The 20,084-nt window shown below is 36.9% G+C and overlaps 1 protein-coding gene across 1 annotated transcript in view; it reads left to right on the forward strand.

Moving 5' to 3' along the window:
• Positions 1-8,051, forward strand: part of SLC5A8 (solute carrier family 5 member 8) — a 65,827-nt gene extending 57,776 nt beyond the window's left edge. Inside the window, exons 13-15 of the mRNA XM_082419423.1 lie at positions 3,944-4,047; positions 6,245-6,324; positions 6,582-8,051. Coding sequence (XP_082275549.1) covers positions 3,944-4,047; positions 6,245-6,324; positions 6,582-6,707 — 310 coding nt within the window. The 3' untranslated portion in view covers positions 6,708-8,051. The remainder of the gene's footprint in view (positions 1-3,943; positions 4,048-6,244; positions 6,325-6,581) is intronic.
• The last annotated feature ends 12,033 nt before the right edge of the window (positions 8,052-20,084 follow it).

The following is a 20,084-nucleotide window of genomic DNA, read 5'->3' on the forward strand; positions in this document are numbered from 1 at the left end:
CTAGAATGAAACCATTGGAGAATCATTCCAGTTGAGACAAGACATGGCATCTCCCTCTTAAAATGGACACACTCCTGGGAGAAAGAATGTGACCATACATATAAACATCATTGGTGATTTATGTCCCAGAGGGAATTCAGCAGTGAGAACACTTATCAGTGGGAGTTCAAGGCTGGTAAACTCTGCATGGGTAGAGAGAAAAGATAGTTCCAGAGCCTGAGGCATATATGGGGGAAGGTTTGACTAGGTGGGGAGCTGTGGTGAGAGGGGTGCACAGAAATACAGTGAGTAGTTCGGATAAGCATGAATGCACTAATGTGGGGGGGGAGTAGTCAGGAAGTCATTAGAGAGTGAAAAAGGGAGCAATTATTAATTAATTAAGTGTAAGTAGGAGGACGTTGAAGTTGTGCTTTTTGTTTTACAATTTTGCTTAGCATTTGTCCTGATTATGTAAATGTCTCTTTTAATTTAAAAGAGTAAGGCAAATTGGTTATTCGGATTTCTGAAACAAATAAATTAGCTGAGGTTTACTATGTGCCTGGTACCATAACAATCACTTTTATATGTAAGCTTATTTATAAAATAACTCAGCTAATAAACAAGAATTTTTGAGCATGAACTATGCACCCGGCACTGGGCTGACCATTTATGTAATATCCATAGACAGTCTTCCCCTCCCATCCACCGTGGTTCCTGCCTTCCAGGCAATTATAATCCAGCTGGAGAGAACATGCTACTATGCACAAAACAAGGAACTCAGTACGCATGATAAGTATAATAACTAGCTAATAAATAGTTGAAAGTCTTTGTTAAAAGAATGATTATAAACAAAGTTGGAGTGTAGATTAGCACAGACTTCAGGATCTACTAATACTTGAAGAATGCAGAAGTTGGCTAGAGGAGAAGGTCTGGAAAGTTATTCTTGTCACAGAAAACGACCAAAAGGGAAGTTGAACAAGAGAATAAACAATTAAACAATGTTGTGAACAGTAGTATTCATAGGCTCTCATGGGATCCAGGAGGAGGAAGGGCCTAACTCTTCTTGGGTGGAAGATGCTTCTTAGAGAAGTATTCCGTGAACTGGAGTTAATCAGGTGAACAGGACTGGGCAGAGGGGACAAAAGGAAGATGGAGCATATGTTGCAGAATGAAGGCAACATATGCAGAGGCATGAAGGCCTGAAGCCACGTGGCATCTTAGGAAATCGTGCATAGCTCAGTATGGCTAGAGTCCAAGGGGAATGAACGCACAGCTAAAGGCGAAGTAAGATACTTTTTGGTTGCGTTAGGTATTGGGTTTCAATTACCCAGATTCAGTTTTTATTTAAGTTTCTAGTACTTGATGGGTACATATTGGTAGCTTGTTGTGCTTTTAACTTGCATTTCCCTTATGATTAATGAAGTTCAATACCTTTTTACATGTTTATTGGCCATTCGTATAACTACTTTTGTGACTTGTCTGTTGAAATCTTTGGTCCATTTTTAAGTGGGTTCTCTGTCCTTTTCTTATTTATTTAGGATTTCTTGATATATTCTAGATACAAGATAAGTTTTGAAAATATTTTTCTCCCATTCTGTGGCTTGCCTTTTTACTCTTTTAGTGATGCTTTTTAGTGGTCAGAATTTCTTAATTTTAATTGAGTTCAACTTATCAGTCTTTTCCTATATGGGTAGTCCTGCGTGAATTCCGTTTAAGAAATCTTTGCCTACCCTAAGGTCATAAAGCTATTCCTCTATTTTTTTATTTAAAAGCTTTCTCGTTCACCATTTCCATTTGGGAAATGTAATCCACTTCGGAATTGATTTCAAGTGATCAAGGTTCATTTTTTCCCATATGGATATTCTTTTTTTTTTGGACTAGAAGAAACATTTTATTTTATTTTTTTTTTCACAACTCACACACAAACACTGTATTTTATTTTTACAAGAGATAAATCACCTGACACCAGGCATTGTAAATGGATGACCACAACAAAAGCAACAATGATTGCAACTACCAAACACAAAACACACTCATACTATGTCATAATATTGACATTCAGTCCAGTAATCCTCTACTGTAACAGCTCCTTTACTTTGCAGTGAAAATTGATTTGTATATTTTTTGCCTCTGAGTCCTTGTGGGATTTTTTTTTTATTCAAACAGAAAGTCACAAAAATTATAATCATCCTCATCAGTTCACTCAGTCCCATGTAATTAATTTTTGTTTTCATCTTGATCTTTTGTTAGTACTTTTATGAATTCATCAGTTTTCCATTAGAGTTCTGAAGATGCTTATTCATTCAGTTCAGCAGTATAGTCAGTTACCAGAAACCTGTACTTGTCAGAGTCTTTTCCATGAATTCCTTGAAGATGAAACCCTTTTATAGGAACATTTTTGCGAAAGCATCAGAGTACACCCAGAACTGTCTGTAAATGACAGAAGACTTAAAAATGACCCATATGGATAGTCTATTAACCAAGCACCATTTATTGAATGGAGCCTCCTTTTGTCCCACTTTGCAATGCAGTGGCAACTTTGACTTAAACAAATGTCTGTTTTTCTGTGGGTCTGTTTTTCAATTTTCTATTTGGTTCTATTTTGTCTGTCTTTGGCCCAATATATCACATTATCTTAATTTAACTAGCTAACCTCTATTTTTCCCTTCTTTCTGGGATGTTGACTCCTCAAGTTCTAACTGCCATGATCTCTCTGAGGTCTTCAAAAACCTGCCTCCTCCCATTTCCCAGTTTTCATATTTTGTTCTTGGCAGGATGGTGGGTCTACTCTATCAAAGCTGAAAGTAGAATCCTAGAGCAATTGTTTTAGAAGCAGATCAGGTCATGTCACTCCTCCACCTAAAATACTGCAATGTGCCCTCCAAGTTCATCCATGTTGCTGCAAATGGAAGTGAAATAAGTCAGACAAAGACAGATACTGTATGATATCACTTATATGTGGGATCTAAAAAATATAACATACTAGTGACTATAACAAAAAAGAAGCAGACTCACAGATATAGAGAACATACTGGTGGTTGCCAGTGGGGAGAGGGAAGGGGCAGAGGGGCAATATAGGGGTAGGGGATTAAGAGGTACAAACTATTAGGTATAAAATAAGCTACAAGGATATATTGTACAACACGGGGAGTATAGCCAATATTTTATAATGAATATAAATGGAGTATAACCTTTTAAACTTATGAATCACTATATTGTACACCTGTAACATATAATATTACACATCGACTCTAATAAAATGTAAATTTAAAAAATAAAAATAAAATAAAATAATAAAAATACTGCAACGTGTGCCGCTATCCAGAGAGTAAGATCCAAACTCATCCAAGTCCTACAAAAAGACCTCTTATCTCATCTTGTACCATTCTGTATCTTGTTCGTTATGCTACCGTCTGCTGGTGTTTACCTCTCTCTGGAGTGCTTTCTCAAGAACTTTTGTTATTCAGATCTCAGTTCAAATGTCTCTTCTTCACAAAGACTTTCCCTGACCACTCCTTGTAGTGTAGTTCCTTTTTTCTACCCTGTTAGCGTCACATTACCTTGTTTCATTTTCCTTATATACTTTCCACCAGTGGGAATTATTATGTTTATTAATTTGTTTACTTGTTCATTACATTTCTCTATTAGAATGTAAACTTTCTGAGGGCAGGAACAACCTTATCCAGCTTTTTTATGGCAGACTTTCCAATAACAAGAACAGTACCTGGGACACAAAGCAGAGTTGAATGAATAAACATGGACATTTAGTATTCTAGTATGTGGTTAAGATTAAGTCATACTTTTAATTCCTGATCCAATAAGATAAAATTGGGACAGCAGATGTGGGCATTAAAAACATGATTAAATATTATATTTTGACTTTGCCATGAGGTTTATTGACACATACTGTTAGCTGCTAGTAGCATGCATGAAATCTTACCGTTATGCTTTTGCTCTCTCTTAGGACTCCACTGATGGATAACTGGTATTCTTTATCATATCTATACTTCAGTACTGTTGGAACCTTGTTAACGATATTTGTGGGAATGCTGATCAGTTTACCAACAGGTAACTAAACATTAGTATTGCTGTATTACCGCTACATTAGTTTTTACTATATCTGTTTTATAGGTATTTATGTTATTTTACTATAGTTCTAACCACTAGTTTAATTATTTGCTCCATTTTACTCATGGGAAATTTTACGGCCTGATCTTGAAAACAGAAGACCCACCTCAATTTGAATCTTTGTTATGCCATTTATTAGCTGAAAGAACTTATAGCTATAAGTCTATATAGCTACTACATAGCTACTCTGAGCCTTACCTATCCTATGTATAAAATGAGGATAATAATTGACCTGCCTATCTCACAGGTCTCTGTGAGATAAAAATAAAATTCTTGAAGAAATTGTGTATAGCTACTACAATGCTAAGGATTTTACACATACCATTACAATAGCTCTGTGCCATGATCTTCTCATTGTCCTGCACTGACTCTTTGTAAAGAAGTATACACATGTAAGGAATAATAATGATGATCTTTATATCTAAACATAGTGTGAAGGCTTTTCTCAGATGTTCGTAAACTTTAAAAAAATAATTTTTAAAGGAAATCAAACCAATACTACACATAGCATACACAGCTCTGTGGGATTGCTATAGAACTGTTACCCTGGGACTTCATTTTGTCCTCGTTCTGTGAATTCTCTTGGTCTCCCTCCAGTGTTGGATTCCCTGCTGCCTGTATCCCATTACTCCTAATTCTTGTTTACACCCTTAACTGAATGGGGCACATCCTATAGCACATTCTTGAGAAAGGGTGGACAAGAGATCTTGGAAACATTGCATAGCTGAAAAAAAGTCTTTAATTCCTCCTTATACTTGATAATTGCTGATAATTTGAGTAGAGAATCCTAGGTTGAGAGTAACTTTCTTGTTCCTGGAGGCTGTGTTACTTCTCTTCTGCTTGACTTGTTGCTGTTGAGAATACCAGTGCCCTGCTGCCTGCTGGCCATTCACATGTGACCCATTTCACAATGACTGCCTTGCCCTAGCCCCTCAGGAGGGTTTCAATCTGACGACCCATGTCCTGCAGTTCTAGGGCACTTTCCTATATTATTTCTTTTGTAATTTCCTGCCATTTTCTGTTTTCTCTTTCTGGAAACTCCTGTTAGTCAAATGTTTTAAACTTGGACAGTCCTTCTGATTTTCTTATCTTTTCTCTCCTATTTTCCATCTCTGTGTCTCTTAGGTTTACTACATGGGTTATTTTTAAAATGACTTTTCCAGTAATTTTCAAAGGAGTGCTCTGATTCAGTTTTGAAGTGCTCTGATTCAGTTTTCAGTTTGTGTCTCTCCAGCACCTGGTAGAGTCTCTAGAACATGGTAGGCACTCAACAATATTGAATGAATTAATTTAAGGTTGAACCCATCTCCTGAACAACAGAAGTTCCCTTAATTAAAAATCTAGTATTTATACTAAAATGGTGTTTATCAAACTTTAGAGGGCAGAAAATCACCTTGGAAATTTGGTAAAAATTTTTTGGTAAAAATCAGGACTCAGTGGCTCCACCCACAGAGGTTCTAATTGGGTCAGTCCAGGTTGGAATCCAGGAATCTGCATGTTCAGTACATCTCCTAGGTGATTTGGATAGAGGTAGTTGGAGAACAACTCTTTGAGATACACAGTTTTAAAAGCCTCCTCTCTGATTCACAAATAAAATACCGAGCCAAAGAATAATTTTTGTAGAGCAAAACTTTAGGGAAGAGAATTTGGATCAAGCACCTATCATCATACTGGTTTTCATTTAAATAATTTATCCAACAATTCATAATTTCCTGCATTTCTTCACACATTCATAGCCACTAAACTGGGGAAGGGCAACTCCATCAAGCAGAGGTTTGATATTTTATTGGTAGATCATGAAGGATGCATTTAAACCAGTTTTCCTACCAGTACTGGGCCAGATGACTCTTCCCTAGTTGATACCAGATGAGACAGTTGGCTTGCATTTAAGAACCACCTTATTTATCTTTAAACACTAGACTCATATGTATCCCAGTGAGAGGCTTGCAGAATCTGAGACTGACTGAGGGAAGAGAAATGGCAGGCTAAGTCTCCAGCACTATTTAAAAGACTCTTTCTCTTTGTGTTTTATAAGTGCATAGAAGTAAATGTGCCCAAGTTAAATGTGTGTATGATGGTCCATCACTGGGTAGTTACAGATATCTTTTTAACAATGTAAATAATGTTTGTTTTTCAGGAGGAAGAAAACAAAACATAGACCGCAGATTCCTACTAACCAAAGAGGACTTTTTATCCAATTTTGACATTTTTAAGAAAGTGAGTTGGCTTTCTTTTTCCTTAAATTAGTAAGATTGTGCTTTTATCACCAGGACAGAATACTAGTTAGTCCTCAGACTTTCTTTTGGACAAGGAAGGTATTTGCTTTCCTTTTTTTAATGATTTATTTCTGTTGTTTATCTCTGCCTCAATAGACTACGAAGCTGATTTAGAGAAACAAAAGTAGTAGTAACAATTATTTAGAGTTGAACGAACAGTTTCTTTTTCCTAATCACCATGTTAACATTTTCTTTTAGAAGAAGCAAGTGTTAGACTATAAACCTCATCCAACAGAAGATGGTGGAACTGATAACCCTGGCTTCAACCATGTTGAATTGAACTCCACAGATCAAAGTGGCAAGACCAATGGGACTCGTTTGTGAAGTAGCTGTGATGCTAAATTATCTTAAACAGTGTCCCAGTTTTATATGTTTTTTAAGATAATTGGATCAGGTTTAGATTTTTTTTTGTCCTATCATGAGTGTTTTGGGGGAACTTTGGGGGGATACATTTTTGTTAAAGCAAATTTTGACTTTTACTTTCTATACTCATTAATTGATGCTACTCTGCAGGTAAGAGTTTCAGCATCAGTATTTTCCTCTATCTCTCTACTATTATTTCAGTGAAGCTGTAGTTGTGAAAGTTGTGAAAGTTTTGAAAGTTGTGACTACATATGTGCTGAAAAGCTAATACACACATACTCGATGGTCAAAAGCATATTCTTAAATTAGGGCATCATTAAAAATATTTCCTTGCATTTGGTGCTAGCATATATTTTGGGGTTTGCTGAAATCATAATTAATATTGAAAAGGACCTCTCTCCCTCCTACCACATACTCTATTCTTAGGGAGCAATGAAGTGACAGGTCTGTGCTGTCTCGATCTTTGCTTCTCATCAACCCCTATCAGCCCAGGGCACGTTTATTCTTGGAATTGATTCTGGCTCGGGAGGGTGTTAATCAAGAAGCATCCTGTTTGGGACAGAACATGGGCCCAATGGTCAAGGTCTTTTTGGTGCTATGCATCTCTTCTTGTGCCTTTTTGCTTGTTAACTAGAGTTCCTGGCCATTGGCTGCTTATATTGCCTTTCTTAGACTCTGGTTCTTATCTGGATTCCTGGTTTCTCACCCACTAACTTTGGTTTTGTTGCACATTTTACCTTTGCTCCCCTGCCTAATTTCCTGTTCACTCTATTGCCTTGGGCTTGTGTATGTCTTGAGACCCCCAATGTGAATCATGCTACCGCAGATCCTGGTTCACTGCGTCCCGGCCTATAAATATAAACTCCCATGAGCCTTATACTGACCAAAGTACTTTCAACTAGGTACTTACAGATTTGGTGATCCAAGAACATTTACCCAATTAAAAATGGGTAAGCTCTGTGGAATTAGGTGATTCCATTGAATGCTATGAAGCTGAATGTCAACTAATTTGCAATGATTTAAATTTAAAGGTACATATGCTTGGACATATTGAATTCCAATATATCCACCTGGTTGATGAGCTAAATTACATAGGCAAATACTACTATTTTTGTTTAGTGTTCTGGAATTACTGAATATATGCTATGTTCCATGCTTTAAAATTTCAAGTAGCAATCTCAAAGTTTATTTTGTTTATTTTCCTACATTTCTAGCTAAGACTTTGGTTACAGGCTTTCATCAATAACTTATTTTTTTCTACAGTTCACACATTAGATACTGTTTAGAAGGGTTTTTTTTTTAGCATTACACTGTTTTTTGTTTTTTTTTTTAATTTTTTTCTGCCTTTATTTTCTTATTTTTTTTTTAAATTTTTTTTAAAATTTATTTATGGCTGTGTTGGGTCTTCATTTCTGTGCAAGGGCTTTCTCTAGTTGTGGCATGTGAGGGCCACTCTTCATCGCGGTGCGTGGGCCTCTCACTGTCGTGGCCTCTCCTGTTGCGGAGCACAGGCTCCAGATGCGCAGGCTCAGTAGTTGTGGCTCACGGGCCCAGTTGCTCCGCGGCATGTGGGATCTTCCCAGACCAGGGCTCGAACCCGTGTCTCCTGCATTAGCAGGCAGATTCTCAACCACTGCGCCACCGGGGAAGCCCCTACACTGTTTTAAAATAATAATGTGTGAAATATTTAGGTACATTAAAATATTTTATGATTAAATAATTTTTGCTTATTGTCTGATATTTAGGTGAGCATGCTGTACAGAGGTTGGCAATTAAAAACATTAAGAAATGTTTTTAATGTTAATGTTAATGTTTTACTCATGTTATTAAACAATAAAAAAATAAGAAATAGCATTAATCTAAAGCAAAGAGATTTATACATTTAAATTAATGATATATTCACATATTTTCTATGTGTATAGTTATTTTTTAATCAACATATTTGTAAGCATACATCAAACTTTGTAACTCTTTCTATGATTTTTTAATGAGTAGGAAGATATAATCTTATTTGTTTTATGTGAGTGTGATTTGAACTATTGTTATTTATTTAGTAATTCTAAATGCACATGTGTGTACTTTCCTTCAATTTTGGAAATCAAAATCAGGTTATTTAAATAATTTTTTCTCTTTTCTGACTGCCAAGGAGTTATGGAATATATTCTTAATGAGAGATATAATACTTCCATTCTTGTCCACTTTCTTTTAGGAAAATATGTCTTTGTGACACTAGGAATTGTCAATATTTTGCTTTTATAAACACATGAGAGTACCGGATTTCTATCTTAAGAAATCAAAGTAATGTTACTATAAATTATTAAAAATTATTTATCTTATCTAAATCTTTGTGTTAAACCAAATAAAGGTAAAAGGTTAATATAATGTAAATATTAAAATCTAATGTTCTTAATTATTTTGAATCACAACAATGCTAATGGGAGGGAAAAGCCATATAAGTTACCTATTTCTTTTGCCACTAATAAGTTGTATGACCTTGAACTTATCCTTAATCTCCTCTAATGATGGAACTTAACACTAAACACGTACCTACCTCACAAAAATAATGTGACCATCAAAGATCAGATAGCGCTTTATTAATTCAAATAGTGTTACTTAAAATTTCAATTGAAATTGATTGGAAGTCAAAATTTGAGACAAAGTTTATTTGCTAATTTTGAAAAAAGATAAGCCGTTAATAATTTGCAGTGTAATGATATGGAAATAGTTCCTTACTCTAAAAAAATATATGCCATAGAAATACTAAAATATAGTTAGGAATCAGCAGGATTATTCTAACAGAGAGAATGTAAACTCTAAAGAAAGCTACAGACCAATCATACTCACTCCATAGAGAAAAGAAAATTTTATATGTAGGATATAAAACAGTATACATGTATATTCATCTATTTAGTTGCTTTTGCAATCATTTTCTCTCTAGACCAGTGGTTCTCAATGGGGCAATTTTGCATCTCAGGGGACATGTAGAAATATCTGGATACATTTATGGTTGTTACATCTGGTGAGGAGGTGCTACTGGCATCTAGTGGATAGAATTCAGAGGTGCTGCTAAATGTCTTATGGTGCACAGGGCAGCCCTTCTCCACAACAACAACAAAAAATGATCCTGCCTCAGCTATCAATAGTGTGGAGTTCAAGAAATCCTGCCCTAGAGGCCAAGGTTGAAATCTTGATTTTCCTGAAGTCACACACCTTGGTTGTGTTCTTTTAGGGAAATTGCCTTGACTCATCTACAGGTGAGGATTAAAGTATTGCTAGCATATGGAATGTTACGATGCAGAATAATGACCATATATTTTCACAGCATTTTGAAAATATTAAGGACTATAGAATTGTGAATAACTATGAAAACAACTCTTTAAGAGAGTTTCCTTACTTGGGCTTCCTTGGTGGCACAGTGTTTAAGAATCTGCCAGCCAATGCAGGGGACACGGGTTTGAGCCCTGGTCCTGGAAGATCCCACATGCCGTGGAGCAACTAAGCCAGTGCGCCACAACTACTGAGCCTGTGCTCTAGAGCCCGCAAACCACAACTACTGAGCCCGCGTGCCACAACTACTGAAGCCCACGTGCCTAGAGCCTGTGTTCCGCAACAAGAGAAGCCACCGCAATGAGAAGCCCATGCGCCACAATGAAGAGTAGCCCCCGCTCGCGGCAACTAGAGAAAGACTGCACACAGCAACGAAGACCCAATGCACCTAAAAACAAACAAACAGATAAATAAATAAATACATTTATTTTTTAAAAAAAAGAGTTTCATTTCTTAACATGATTTCCAACATTAACACACATTAAGATGAAGGAAGTATTAAATATGTGAGTATGAAGGTTTCATAATTTTATTTATGATAACTCCAGAAAATATAGTTTATTGTTAACAGCTGAGTGTCTGTCCATGATGTAGATACATGGGACAGGGATGGAGCTGAGATGGGGGAGGTAACTCTCTGTGTTGATTCTTATAGGAAATTCTGAGTTTTATCCAATAACAATTGTTGATAAGGAGTCAACTAAGTGCATGACCCTTTAGTTACTGAAATTCACTGTATAATTTAATCACTGTAAAATTCACTTTTACATTTAAGTCGTATGCCCATTGTTTGTGAAAAAAGTTGAGGAGATTGAACATTATAATGTAAAACATGGTTGCATTTCTGACTTTTCAATTTGAACATTATAATGTAAAGCATGGTTGCATTTCTGACTTTTCAACTTGCTGATTAAACTCTACAGGTGTCTTTGCAGCTGTCTATTCTTGGGGGATAAGTATCAAATTGAATATAATTAACTTTATCAGCTTTTACAGAAAGTTATTTCCACTCTATTTACCACACAAAGGACTCTTTCTATGTACTATGTATGGATTATAAAAGTGTAAGCAAATAAACATGTAGAACATATCACTGAAGGATATTTTATATTTTAAGCAATTAAGACTGTATCTGAAAATACAATAGAAAGTAACATATTTAATACTGGAAATTTCTTAGCCTTTATCTCTTTGAATATTCCCCCCCTCTCCCATTTTCACTATTCTGTATCTCCTTACCTCCTATTAGATGAATGTTGTAACTTTTTATCTCATCCCCCATGTCTCCTGATCTGGTTCATAATTGTTATATTTTTATATTCATCACAATCTTAGAACATTTTCATCACCCCCAAAGAAACCCCATATCCATTAGCAGTCAGTTGCCATTTTACCCAACCCCATTAGCCCTAAGTGACCACTAATCTCCTTTTTATCTCCACGGATTTTTCTATTCTGGAAATTTCATACAAATGAAATCACATGAAAATCAAAAGACCCCAGTATGTCTTTTGTGACCACAGCGGTCTTTTGTGACTGGCTTCTTTCACATAACAATGTTTTCAAGGTTAATTCATGTAGCATACATCAGTACTTCATTCATTTTGATGGCCTAATATTCCATTGTATGGCTATACCACATTTTATTTATCCATTCATCAGTTGATGGACATTTGTGTTGTTTCCACTTTTAGGCTATTACGAATAATGCTGATCTGAACACTGTGTACAAGTTTTTGTGTGGATGTGTGTTTTCATTTTTCTTGAGTATATACGAGCAGTAGAATTGCTGGGTCATGTGGTAACTCTATCCTTAACCATTTGAGGAACTACTAGACTGTTTCCAAAGTGGTTGCACCATTTTACGTTTCTATCAGTAGTGTATGAGGGTTCCAATTTCTCCACATCCTGACCAACACTTGTTGTTAAATGTATTTTTTATTATAGCCATTCTAGTGGGTGTGAAGTGGTATCTTACTGTGGTTTTGATTTGCAGTTTCCTGATAGCTAATGATGTTGAGAATCTTTTTATGCTTATTGGCCATTTGTACATCATCTTTGGAGACATGTCTGTTGAGATCCTTTGCCCATTTTCAGTGGTTTATTTGTCTTTTTATTATTGAATTGTAAGAGTTATTTGTATATTCAAGATACAAGTTTCTTATCAGATATATAATTTACAAACGTTTTCCTCCACTCCATGGGTTGGAGAGTTTTCTAAGTCTCTGAGTTATAAAGTGACGAGATCTAAACAGATCTCAAGTTTCAAAGTAGAGAACATAAAGCCTCCTATTCACACACTTAAGATAGAGCAGGAAGCATGATGTTTCAGTAAATAAGACAAAGTACAGTGCAATTTAAAATAGGGCTAGTTGTGGCAGTAGATGGAGAAACAAAAGGAGACAGGTGAAGCAGGTGGAGAGATTAGAGATAGGAGAAAGATAAATACATAGACTTATTTCTCTGCTGAGGCCATGCATGGGTGGAAGCCAGGATACCCAGGCAAAGGCAAGACTGCAAAAAATGATAGGAGAGTCAAGGTATACCTTGGTTTACACGCTGTTGGAGATGTAAGAGGCTGGCTCAAGGAGGCCATCTACAGGGGAAGTGATCAAGCAGAGAAAAACATATTCAGAAAATTTAACCAATGATCTTAGCCATGCCCTGGAGCATTTGATTGCCTCCTTGGCTCTTCTTCACATTCAAATAATCAGGTGTTTGATGTTTATAGCTCAGAAAAGGGATGCTTCCACAAATACCAGAGGAAAAAAGATTTCTTCTTGGCTTTTGAGTGTCAAAAGTCTAGCCTCTTAGGTTGACAAGGATAAAATATCTTGGGAGGTAAGAGCTAAATTCTCAAATGCCTGGAGTAGAAATGGATTTCTGATGCTAGGAGGGTTTAGAGGAAGCCAGGAGTGTTAATATATTAATGAGTCTCTGAGGAAGGGTCTGTGTCCCACTTTATGTGGTGAGCCTTGGGATGGCGGCAGCAAACCACCATAGGTTTGTGGGATTTGAGAGAAACGGCAAAACCTGTGCCCCATCTCCTGCTTAGAGCTGAGAGCCACAAGACCCCAGTAAATACACAGCTGAATGGTGTATCTGGGCAGGCATATGACCTTGGGGTGTTAGACTTTACCATGGTTTATAAGCACATAACAGAAATTACTGCATGAAATGTCTAGGTGACTAGGATTTTAGCCTCACAATTTCGTACAACCTAGTGTAGTGTAAGAGCAGTATGGAGGTGAAGAAGGAAACCAATAGGGGAGTTAGGCTCAAACAGGCTGAGACCGGCTGAGATTGACAACTATTTTATGGTTTCCGAACAGAAGATGAATATTAAAAGCTTAGACAATTACAAAAAAAAAACCTAGGCAGATGGGGGAGTGAGGATGGGAAGAAGTATTATTCCCTTTTATAGCAAGTAGTCAATACTGTAGCTAAAAATTGATTTCTATCTCTTAATGCTTTTCACGATCTCGCTTCTTAAACTTAGTCATCTTTGTTTACTGCTGTATTCTTAGCGTCTAGAACAGAGCCTGGCCCAATAAATACTGTCGAATGAACGAATCTATAAAATTACTGCCTCTAAGAGTTTTCATCCACTTGTTTGTTTGTTTTTAAATGAGAGTCACAGGCTTGATTCCCTGAGAAGCAGAGTCTGACACGGAGTTTGGTATGCTTAATGTTTATTAAGGGGCGCCTTTAGGATCCACACCTGTGGAAGAAAGGCGAGAGACCTGTGGAAGGAAGACGAGAGACGCAGGTTTGGGCAGAGGTGGAAGTTGAGCTGTAGTGCCCATGCAAGGACGGTCTCCCCACAGAGACTCTGAAGTGCGGGGAGTTAACTTCAGAGTTAACCCCATTGGGCCAAGGTAGTCAGGCTTTCATATCCCGGCGTCAACCAGTCGTTGATGTGGGTAGGCACAGGAAGGGGCGTGGTCTTGGACCACGTGATCCTCTGCAATAAGGCCTTCCCGGAGAGCTGAGAGGTGAAAGCTGTCTGCCGTAGCCCTCCCAACGGCAGGGGCTAGCAGTCCTTCACTGAAGGGGGATCTCGGCAGTGTACTACGGTGTCCACTTCACAAGGTAACTGCATTTTAGAGACGTTCAATCATTTGTCCAAGGTCAGACACCTTGGATCTGAAGTTAGTTTTGTCTGACGCCAAAGCCCATGACCTTGATATTTTGCTCTATTGAACGTGTTGATGTAAGCTCACTCCTAAACTGGTGAGGGTGGGGCTTGGAGTTACGAGGGCTTGTTCTCAGGCTTTGAGATACAAAGTGCAAGTCAAAGTGGCAGACCTCTGTGTGGCCCTGACCCACTCCTTTAAGCAACGCCCAGAGCTCTGCTCAGCAAGGAAACTGCAGTGACAGTACTTTGTATTAAATGATATGATTAACTGATAACTGATAACTATTACAGTTTGAAATTGCTACCCACCGACCTTTTCACCAGGGTAATAGTCTTTAAAATATTATACAGTCAGATAAAACTGAACAATTCAGCTTGCATTGTAGAGTGTATTCAAATTATGGCAGAATATTGAGTAGATCGGTGGTTTTCAATGTGTGGTTCCCAGCCAACAGTATCAACACCACCTGGGTACTTGTAGCAATTGAAATTCTTGGGCCTACCTCCTTAGAACTCCTGAATCAGAAACGGTAGTGGTCGGGTTCAGGTGATTCTAATACAAGCTAGAGTTTAGTTTGAGAAATACTGGAGTAGATAGTGATAATTAGTAGGAAAAAGAAACTGGATTTGCAATTAGCAAATAAACTGTATATAAGTATTTCCTTTAAAAATGGTTTGAATATTTCCTCTATTTGTTCACTGGATTTGCTTTGCATATTGGACCCCAGCCCTTCTAAATGATCACAAATTCCTAATTAGTGAGGTCTGAATTAATGAAAGTTAAAGATTACTTCCTTGAGGGCTAAGGTCTAGGCAAACTGAGTGCAGCTGTGCATAGCGTCCCACTGATAACACCTTTAGTCTTTACCCCTCCCTTCCAGGATATTAATGGGCTCCAAATTGAATACTTCAAGTATTTAAAACCACTCATGCCATAGAAACATTATTCAGCAAGCTTCCTTAATTTTTTTGTTGAAAATATTATAAAATTGGTGTCTAAAACCAGATAGTCAATGGACAATCTGGGGAAATTTCTCAGTATCTCTGTTGGGAAAACAATAGCTAGACTTAAGTGGGTTTTAACTTCTTCACTAAGATAGAGGATTGTATGAACTGAGGTTTTACACTTGGCTCTTTCATGTTGAAATTTATTTACAGGAAAATGAGTTAACACTGATTGCATCCTATAAGCACTAAATACTTGACGCTCTGTTAGGCACTGGGGAAAGTGAAGGTGGGGTTCTTGATTTCTATCACTTACAAGCTCTCTGGGGATATAGACAGATATGCATGCACCAGTGGAGGAATAACACACGGGGAAAGAGTCTGAGTGAGTGGGGCAGGTTGTGTGATAGGAGACTTCTGGGGAGAGGGGAGCCCAGTGGACAGGACTAGCTGGGAGACACACTTGCTGAAAAGTCTGAGCTAGACCTTAAAACTAGAGATGATCTGACTAGGCAAAGAAGAGAGGAAAAATGTTTTGTTTGTTTGTTTTCAATTTATTTATTTATTTATTTATTTTTGGCTGTGTTGGGTCTTCATTTCTGTGCGAGGGCTTTCTCTAGTTGCGGCAAGCGGGGGCCACTCTTCATCGCGGTGCGTGGGCCTCTCACTATCGCGGCCTCTCTTTGCGGAGCACAGGCTCCAGACGCGCAGGCTCAGTAGTTGTGGCTCACGGGCCTCGTTGCTCCGCGGCATGTGGGATCTTCCCAGACCAGGGCTCGAACCCGTGTCCCCTGCATTGGCAGGCAGATTCTCAACCACTGCGCCACCAGGGAAGCCCAGGAAAAATGTTTTTCCAGGAAGTGTGGTGCATGGAGGGAGGTATAAGTAAAGCTTGGGAAGGAGTGAAGGAACCTGCTCTTCTGGGGGATGTGAGGAGATCCTGGCTAGCATGGAGGTTGGTACTGAGGTGAAGAAACATTATGTAAGTAGAGTGGCCGATTTGAAGGACTAGGATGCAGAGTTAGGACTTTTACCAGAACTTCCCTTTGAATCCAGGAGGGTCTGCTGCCTGCCAGGGGCATTTGCTGTATTCTTAATCTGCCTCTAGTGTACATTAGACTATACTTACAGTAATGCAATGAATCATCAAAGGAAGGATAAATGGGTTGCAATTTCTTCTATTTAAGACCCCCTGGAAAGCATATTTATAGAAAATTTACATAGAAAGTTATTTCTAGAGAGATTTCCGTTTTAAAAAATCAGCTAAAATAAAATTTTGCCAGTTCCACGATTATCCCCCCTGCCAACTATTTGGATAACTTTATATCCACACAGGTGAGGTTTTAATGAAGATTATAGTGTTGAAGTAGGATATTTCTAATATTTTAGTCTTATGAAGACTCATAAGATTAGGTATATTAAAAAATCCTCAAATGACGGCCTACTCATTACACCTGATAATTAACTTATTCACCATCAACACTGGGAAACAGAGTTCATCAGAAACATATGCTAATTTTTTTGCTGGCTATGTTGTTTGTTTTTGCATGCATTCGTTCAATAAACACTTGATTTCTTTCTTTTTATTTTCCCAGTTTTACTGAGATATAATTGACATACTGTGCTGTATAAGTTTTAAGATATACAGCATAATGATTTGACTCACATAAATTGTGAAATGATTACCATAAGTTTAGTTAACATCCATCATCTCATATAAATACAAAAAAGAAAAAGAAAAAAAAAGAGTTTTTTCCTTGTGAGAACTCTTAGGATCTTAATACTTTCAAATATACCATGCAGCAGTGTTAGCTACAGTCATCATGTTGTGCATTACATCCCTATACTTATTTATCTTTTCTTGAGATATAATTGACATATAACATTATATTGGTTTCAGGCATACCACATAATAATTTGATATTTCTATATAGTATGTGTATGTTACTAAGTGATAACCACAGTATGTCTAGTTAAGATCCAATATCACAAATAGTTATAAAATTTTTTTTGTGTGATGAGAACTTTGAAGATCTATTCTCTTAGCAAATATACAATAAAGTATTACTAAGTGTAATCACCATGCTGTACATCATATGCCCATGACTTATTTATCTTATAACTGGAAGTTTGTGACTTTTGACTGCCTTCTCCCATATCACCCATTCCCTGACCCTGCCTCTAGCTACCACCAGTTTGTTTTCTGTATATGTATCCTGAGCACCTCACAATTGGCTGCCTCTGTGTTAGTCCCTGGGATGAGTGAGTCTGAGCATGTGAGCCTTCTAAGAGCCATTTATCAGTTTGCTCTGCTCTCAGGGATGTGAGTCCTGTTGGTTTTCACAGCTAGCTATTTTGGGGGCTCATCTCTCAGGTGTAGGTCTTAAAAGTTGTGGTTCCTGATGTGGGGTTCAAACCCTTTCCTCCTCAGGGAGAAGGTCCAGGTTTTGAATTCTCATTGTAGATTGTCACACTGGGGGTGGGGTTTAGGGTGAGTTTGTGTCTCAGCCTCTTCTACCCACTTTGTGGGTTTTTTATCTTTTTCCCAATGTGTTGCTCACCTAGTTTAAGGGTTTTTCTGTTTTTTTTTTTTTTTTTTTTTTTCCAGAGGAAGTTGTTCCATATTTAGCTGTAGACTCAGTGTGTCTGTGGGAGGAGGTGAGCTCAGGATCTTCCTACCTTGCCATCTTGAACCGGCCATATTTTTTTTTTTTGATTACTATAACTTTATAATATAGCTTGAAATCAGGAAATGTGTTGCCCCCCTCTTTGTTCTTTTTTTCTCAGGATTTCTTTGGCTATTCAGGGTCTTTTGTGGTTCCATATAAATGTTAAGATAGTTTTTTCTACTTCTGTAAAAAAAAAAAAAAATGCCATTGAAATCTTAACAGGGATTGCATTAAATCTATAAATGGCTTAGGTAGTATGGACATTTTAACAATATTAAATTTTCCAATCTATGAACAAGGGATATTTCTCCATTTATTTGTGTCTTCTTTGATTTCTTTCATCAATGTCTTGTAGTTTTAAGGGTAGAGATTTTTCACCTCCTCAGTTAAATTTATTTTTAAGTATCTTATTTTTGTTGCCTCTGTGAGATTGTTTTCTTTATTTCTTTTTCAGATAATTTGTGTTAGTGTATAGAAAAGCTTCTGATTTTGTATGTTAATTTTGTGTCCTGAAACTTTACTGAATTAATTGATTAGATATAACAGTTTTTTTGTGGAGTCTTCAGGATTTTCTATATATAAAATCATGTCATCTGTAAATAGAGACCATTTTACTTCTTCATTTCCAATTCTTATGGCTTTTATTTATTTACTTATTTTTTTGCCTAATTGCTCTGGCTAGGACTTCCAGTACTATGTTGAATAGGAGTGGTGATAGTGGGCACCCATGTCTTTTCCTGATCCTAGAGGAAAACCTTTTAACCTTTCGTCATTAAGTATGTTGTTAACTGTGGCTTTGTCATATATGGCCTTTACTATGTTGAGGAACATTCCTTCTCTACCTAATTTGTTAAGAATTTTTATTATGAATGGATGTTGAATTTTGTCAAATGCTTTCTCTGCCACTATTAAGATGATCATATATTTTTTCTTTCTATTAATGTGATGTATCCCATTTATTGATTTGTGTATGTTGAACCATTTTTGCATTCCAAGGATAAATCCCACTTGATCATGGTGAATGATCCTTTTTATGTGCTGCTGAATTTGATTTGCTACTATTTTATTGAGGATTTTTGCATCTATATTCATCAGGGACATTGCCCTGTAGTTTTATTTTCTTGTAGTGTCCTATTCTGGCTTTGATATCAGGCCCATGTTGGCTTCATAAAATGAGTGTTCCCTCCTCTCTGGTTTTTTGGAAGTTTTAAAATAAGGATTGGCATTCATTCTTCTTTAAATGTTTGGTAAAACTCACCAGTGAGGCCATCTGGTCCTGGAATTTTTGTCATCAGGAGATTTTTGATTACTGATTCAATGTCTTTACTAGTAATTGGTCTGTTCAGATTTGCTGTTTCTTCCTGATTCAGTCTTGGTAGGTTTTATGTTTCTAGGAATTTTTCCATTTTTTCTCAGTTGTCCAATTTGGTGTATAATTTGTCTAATTTGTTCATAGTAGTCTCTTATGATCCTTTGTATTTCTGTAGTATCAGTTGTAATGTGTCCTTTTTCATTTATAATTTTGTTGATTTGTTTCCTATTTTTTCTTTGGTTAGTCTAGCTAAAGTTTTCTCAATTTTGTTTACCTTTTCAAAGAACCAACTCTTAATTCATCACTCTTTTCTATTGTTTTCCTGTTCTATATTTTATTTATTGCTGTTCTAATCTTTATTTCCTTCTGTCAGTTTTGGGCTCAGTTTGATCTTCTCTTTGTAGTTCCTTTAGGTATAGAGTTAGTTTGTTTGAGATCTTTCTTGTTTATTAATGTAGACATTTATTGTTGTGAGCTTTCCTCTTAGAACTGCTTTTGCTGCATCCCATAAATTTTGGTAGGTTGTGTTTCCATTTTTGTTTCAAGAGATTTTATTATTTCACCTTTAATTTCTTCTTTGATCCATTGGTTGCTCAGGAGTGTTAATTTCCATGTATTTGTGAATTTTTCAGTTTCATCTTGTTACTGATTTCTAGTTTTATCCCATTGTGATCACAGAAGATACTTGGTATGATTTTGATCTCCTTGAACTTGTTAAGATTTGTTTTGTGACCTAACGTATGGTTTATCCTAGAAAATGTTCCATGTGCACTTGAGAAGAATGGGTATTCTGCTGTTGTCAGACAGAATGCTCTGTGTATGTCTGTTAGGTTCATTTGATGTCTAATTTTGTCCAAACCTGTTTCTTTATTGATTCCCTATCTGGATGATCTATCTTGTTGAGAGTGGGGTATTAAAGTCCCCAACTATTATTATATTGCTGTGTA

Source organism: Balaenoptera physalus, assembly GCF_965194825.1.
Source record: "Balaenoptera physalus genome assembly, chromosome: 13".
In the NCBI taxonomy this organism is placed as follows: domain Eukaryota; kingdom Metazoa; phylum Chordata; class Mammalia; order Artiodactyla; family Balaenopteridae; genus Balaenoptera; species Balaenoptera physalus.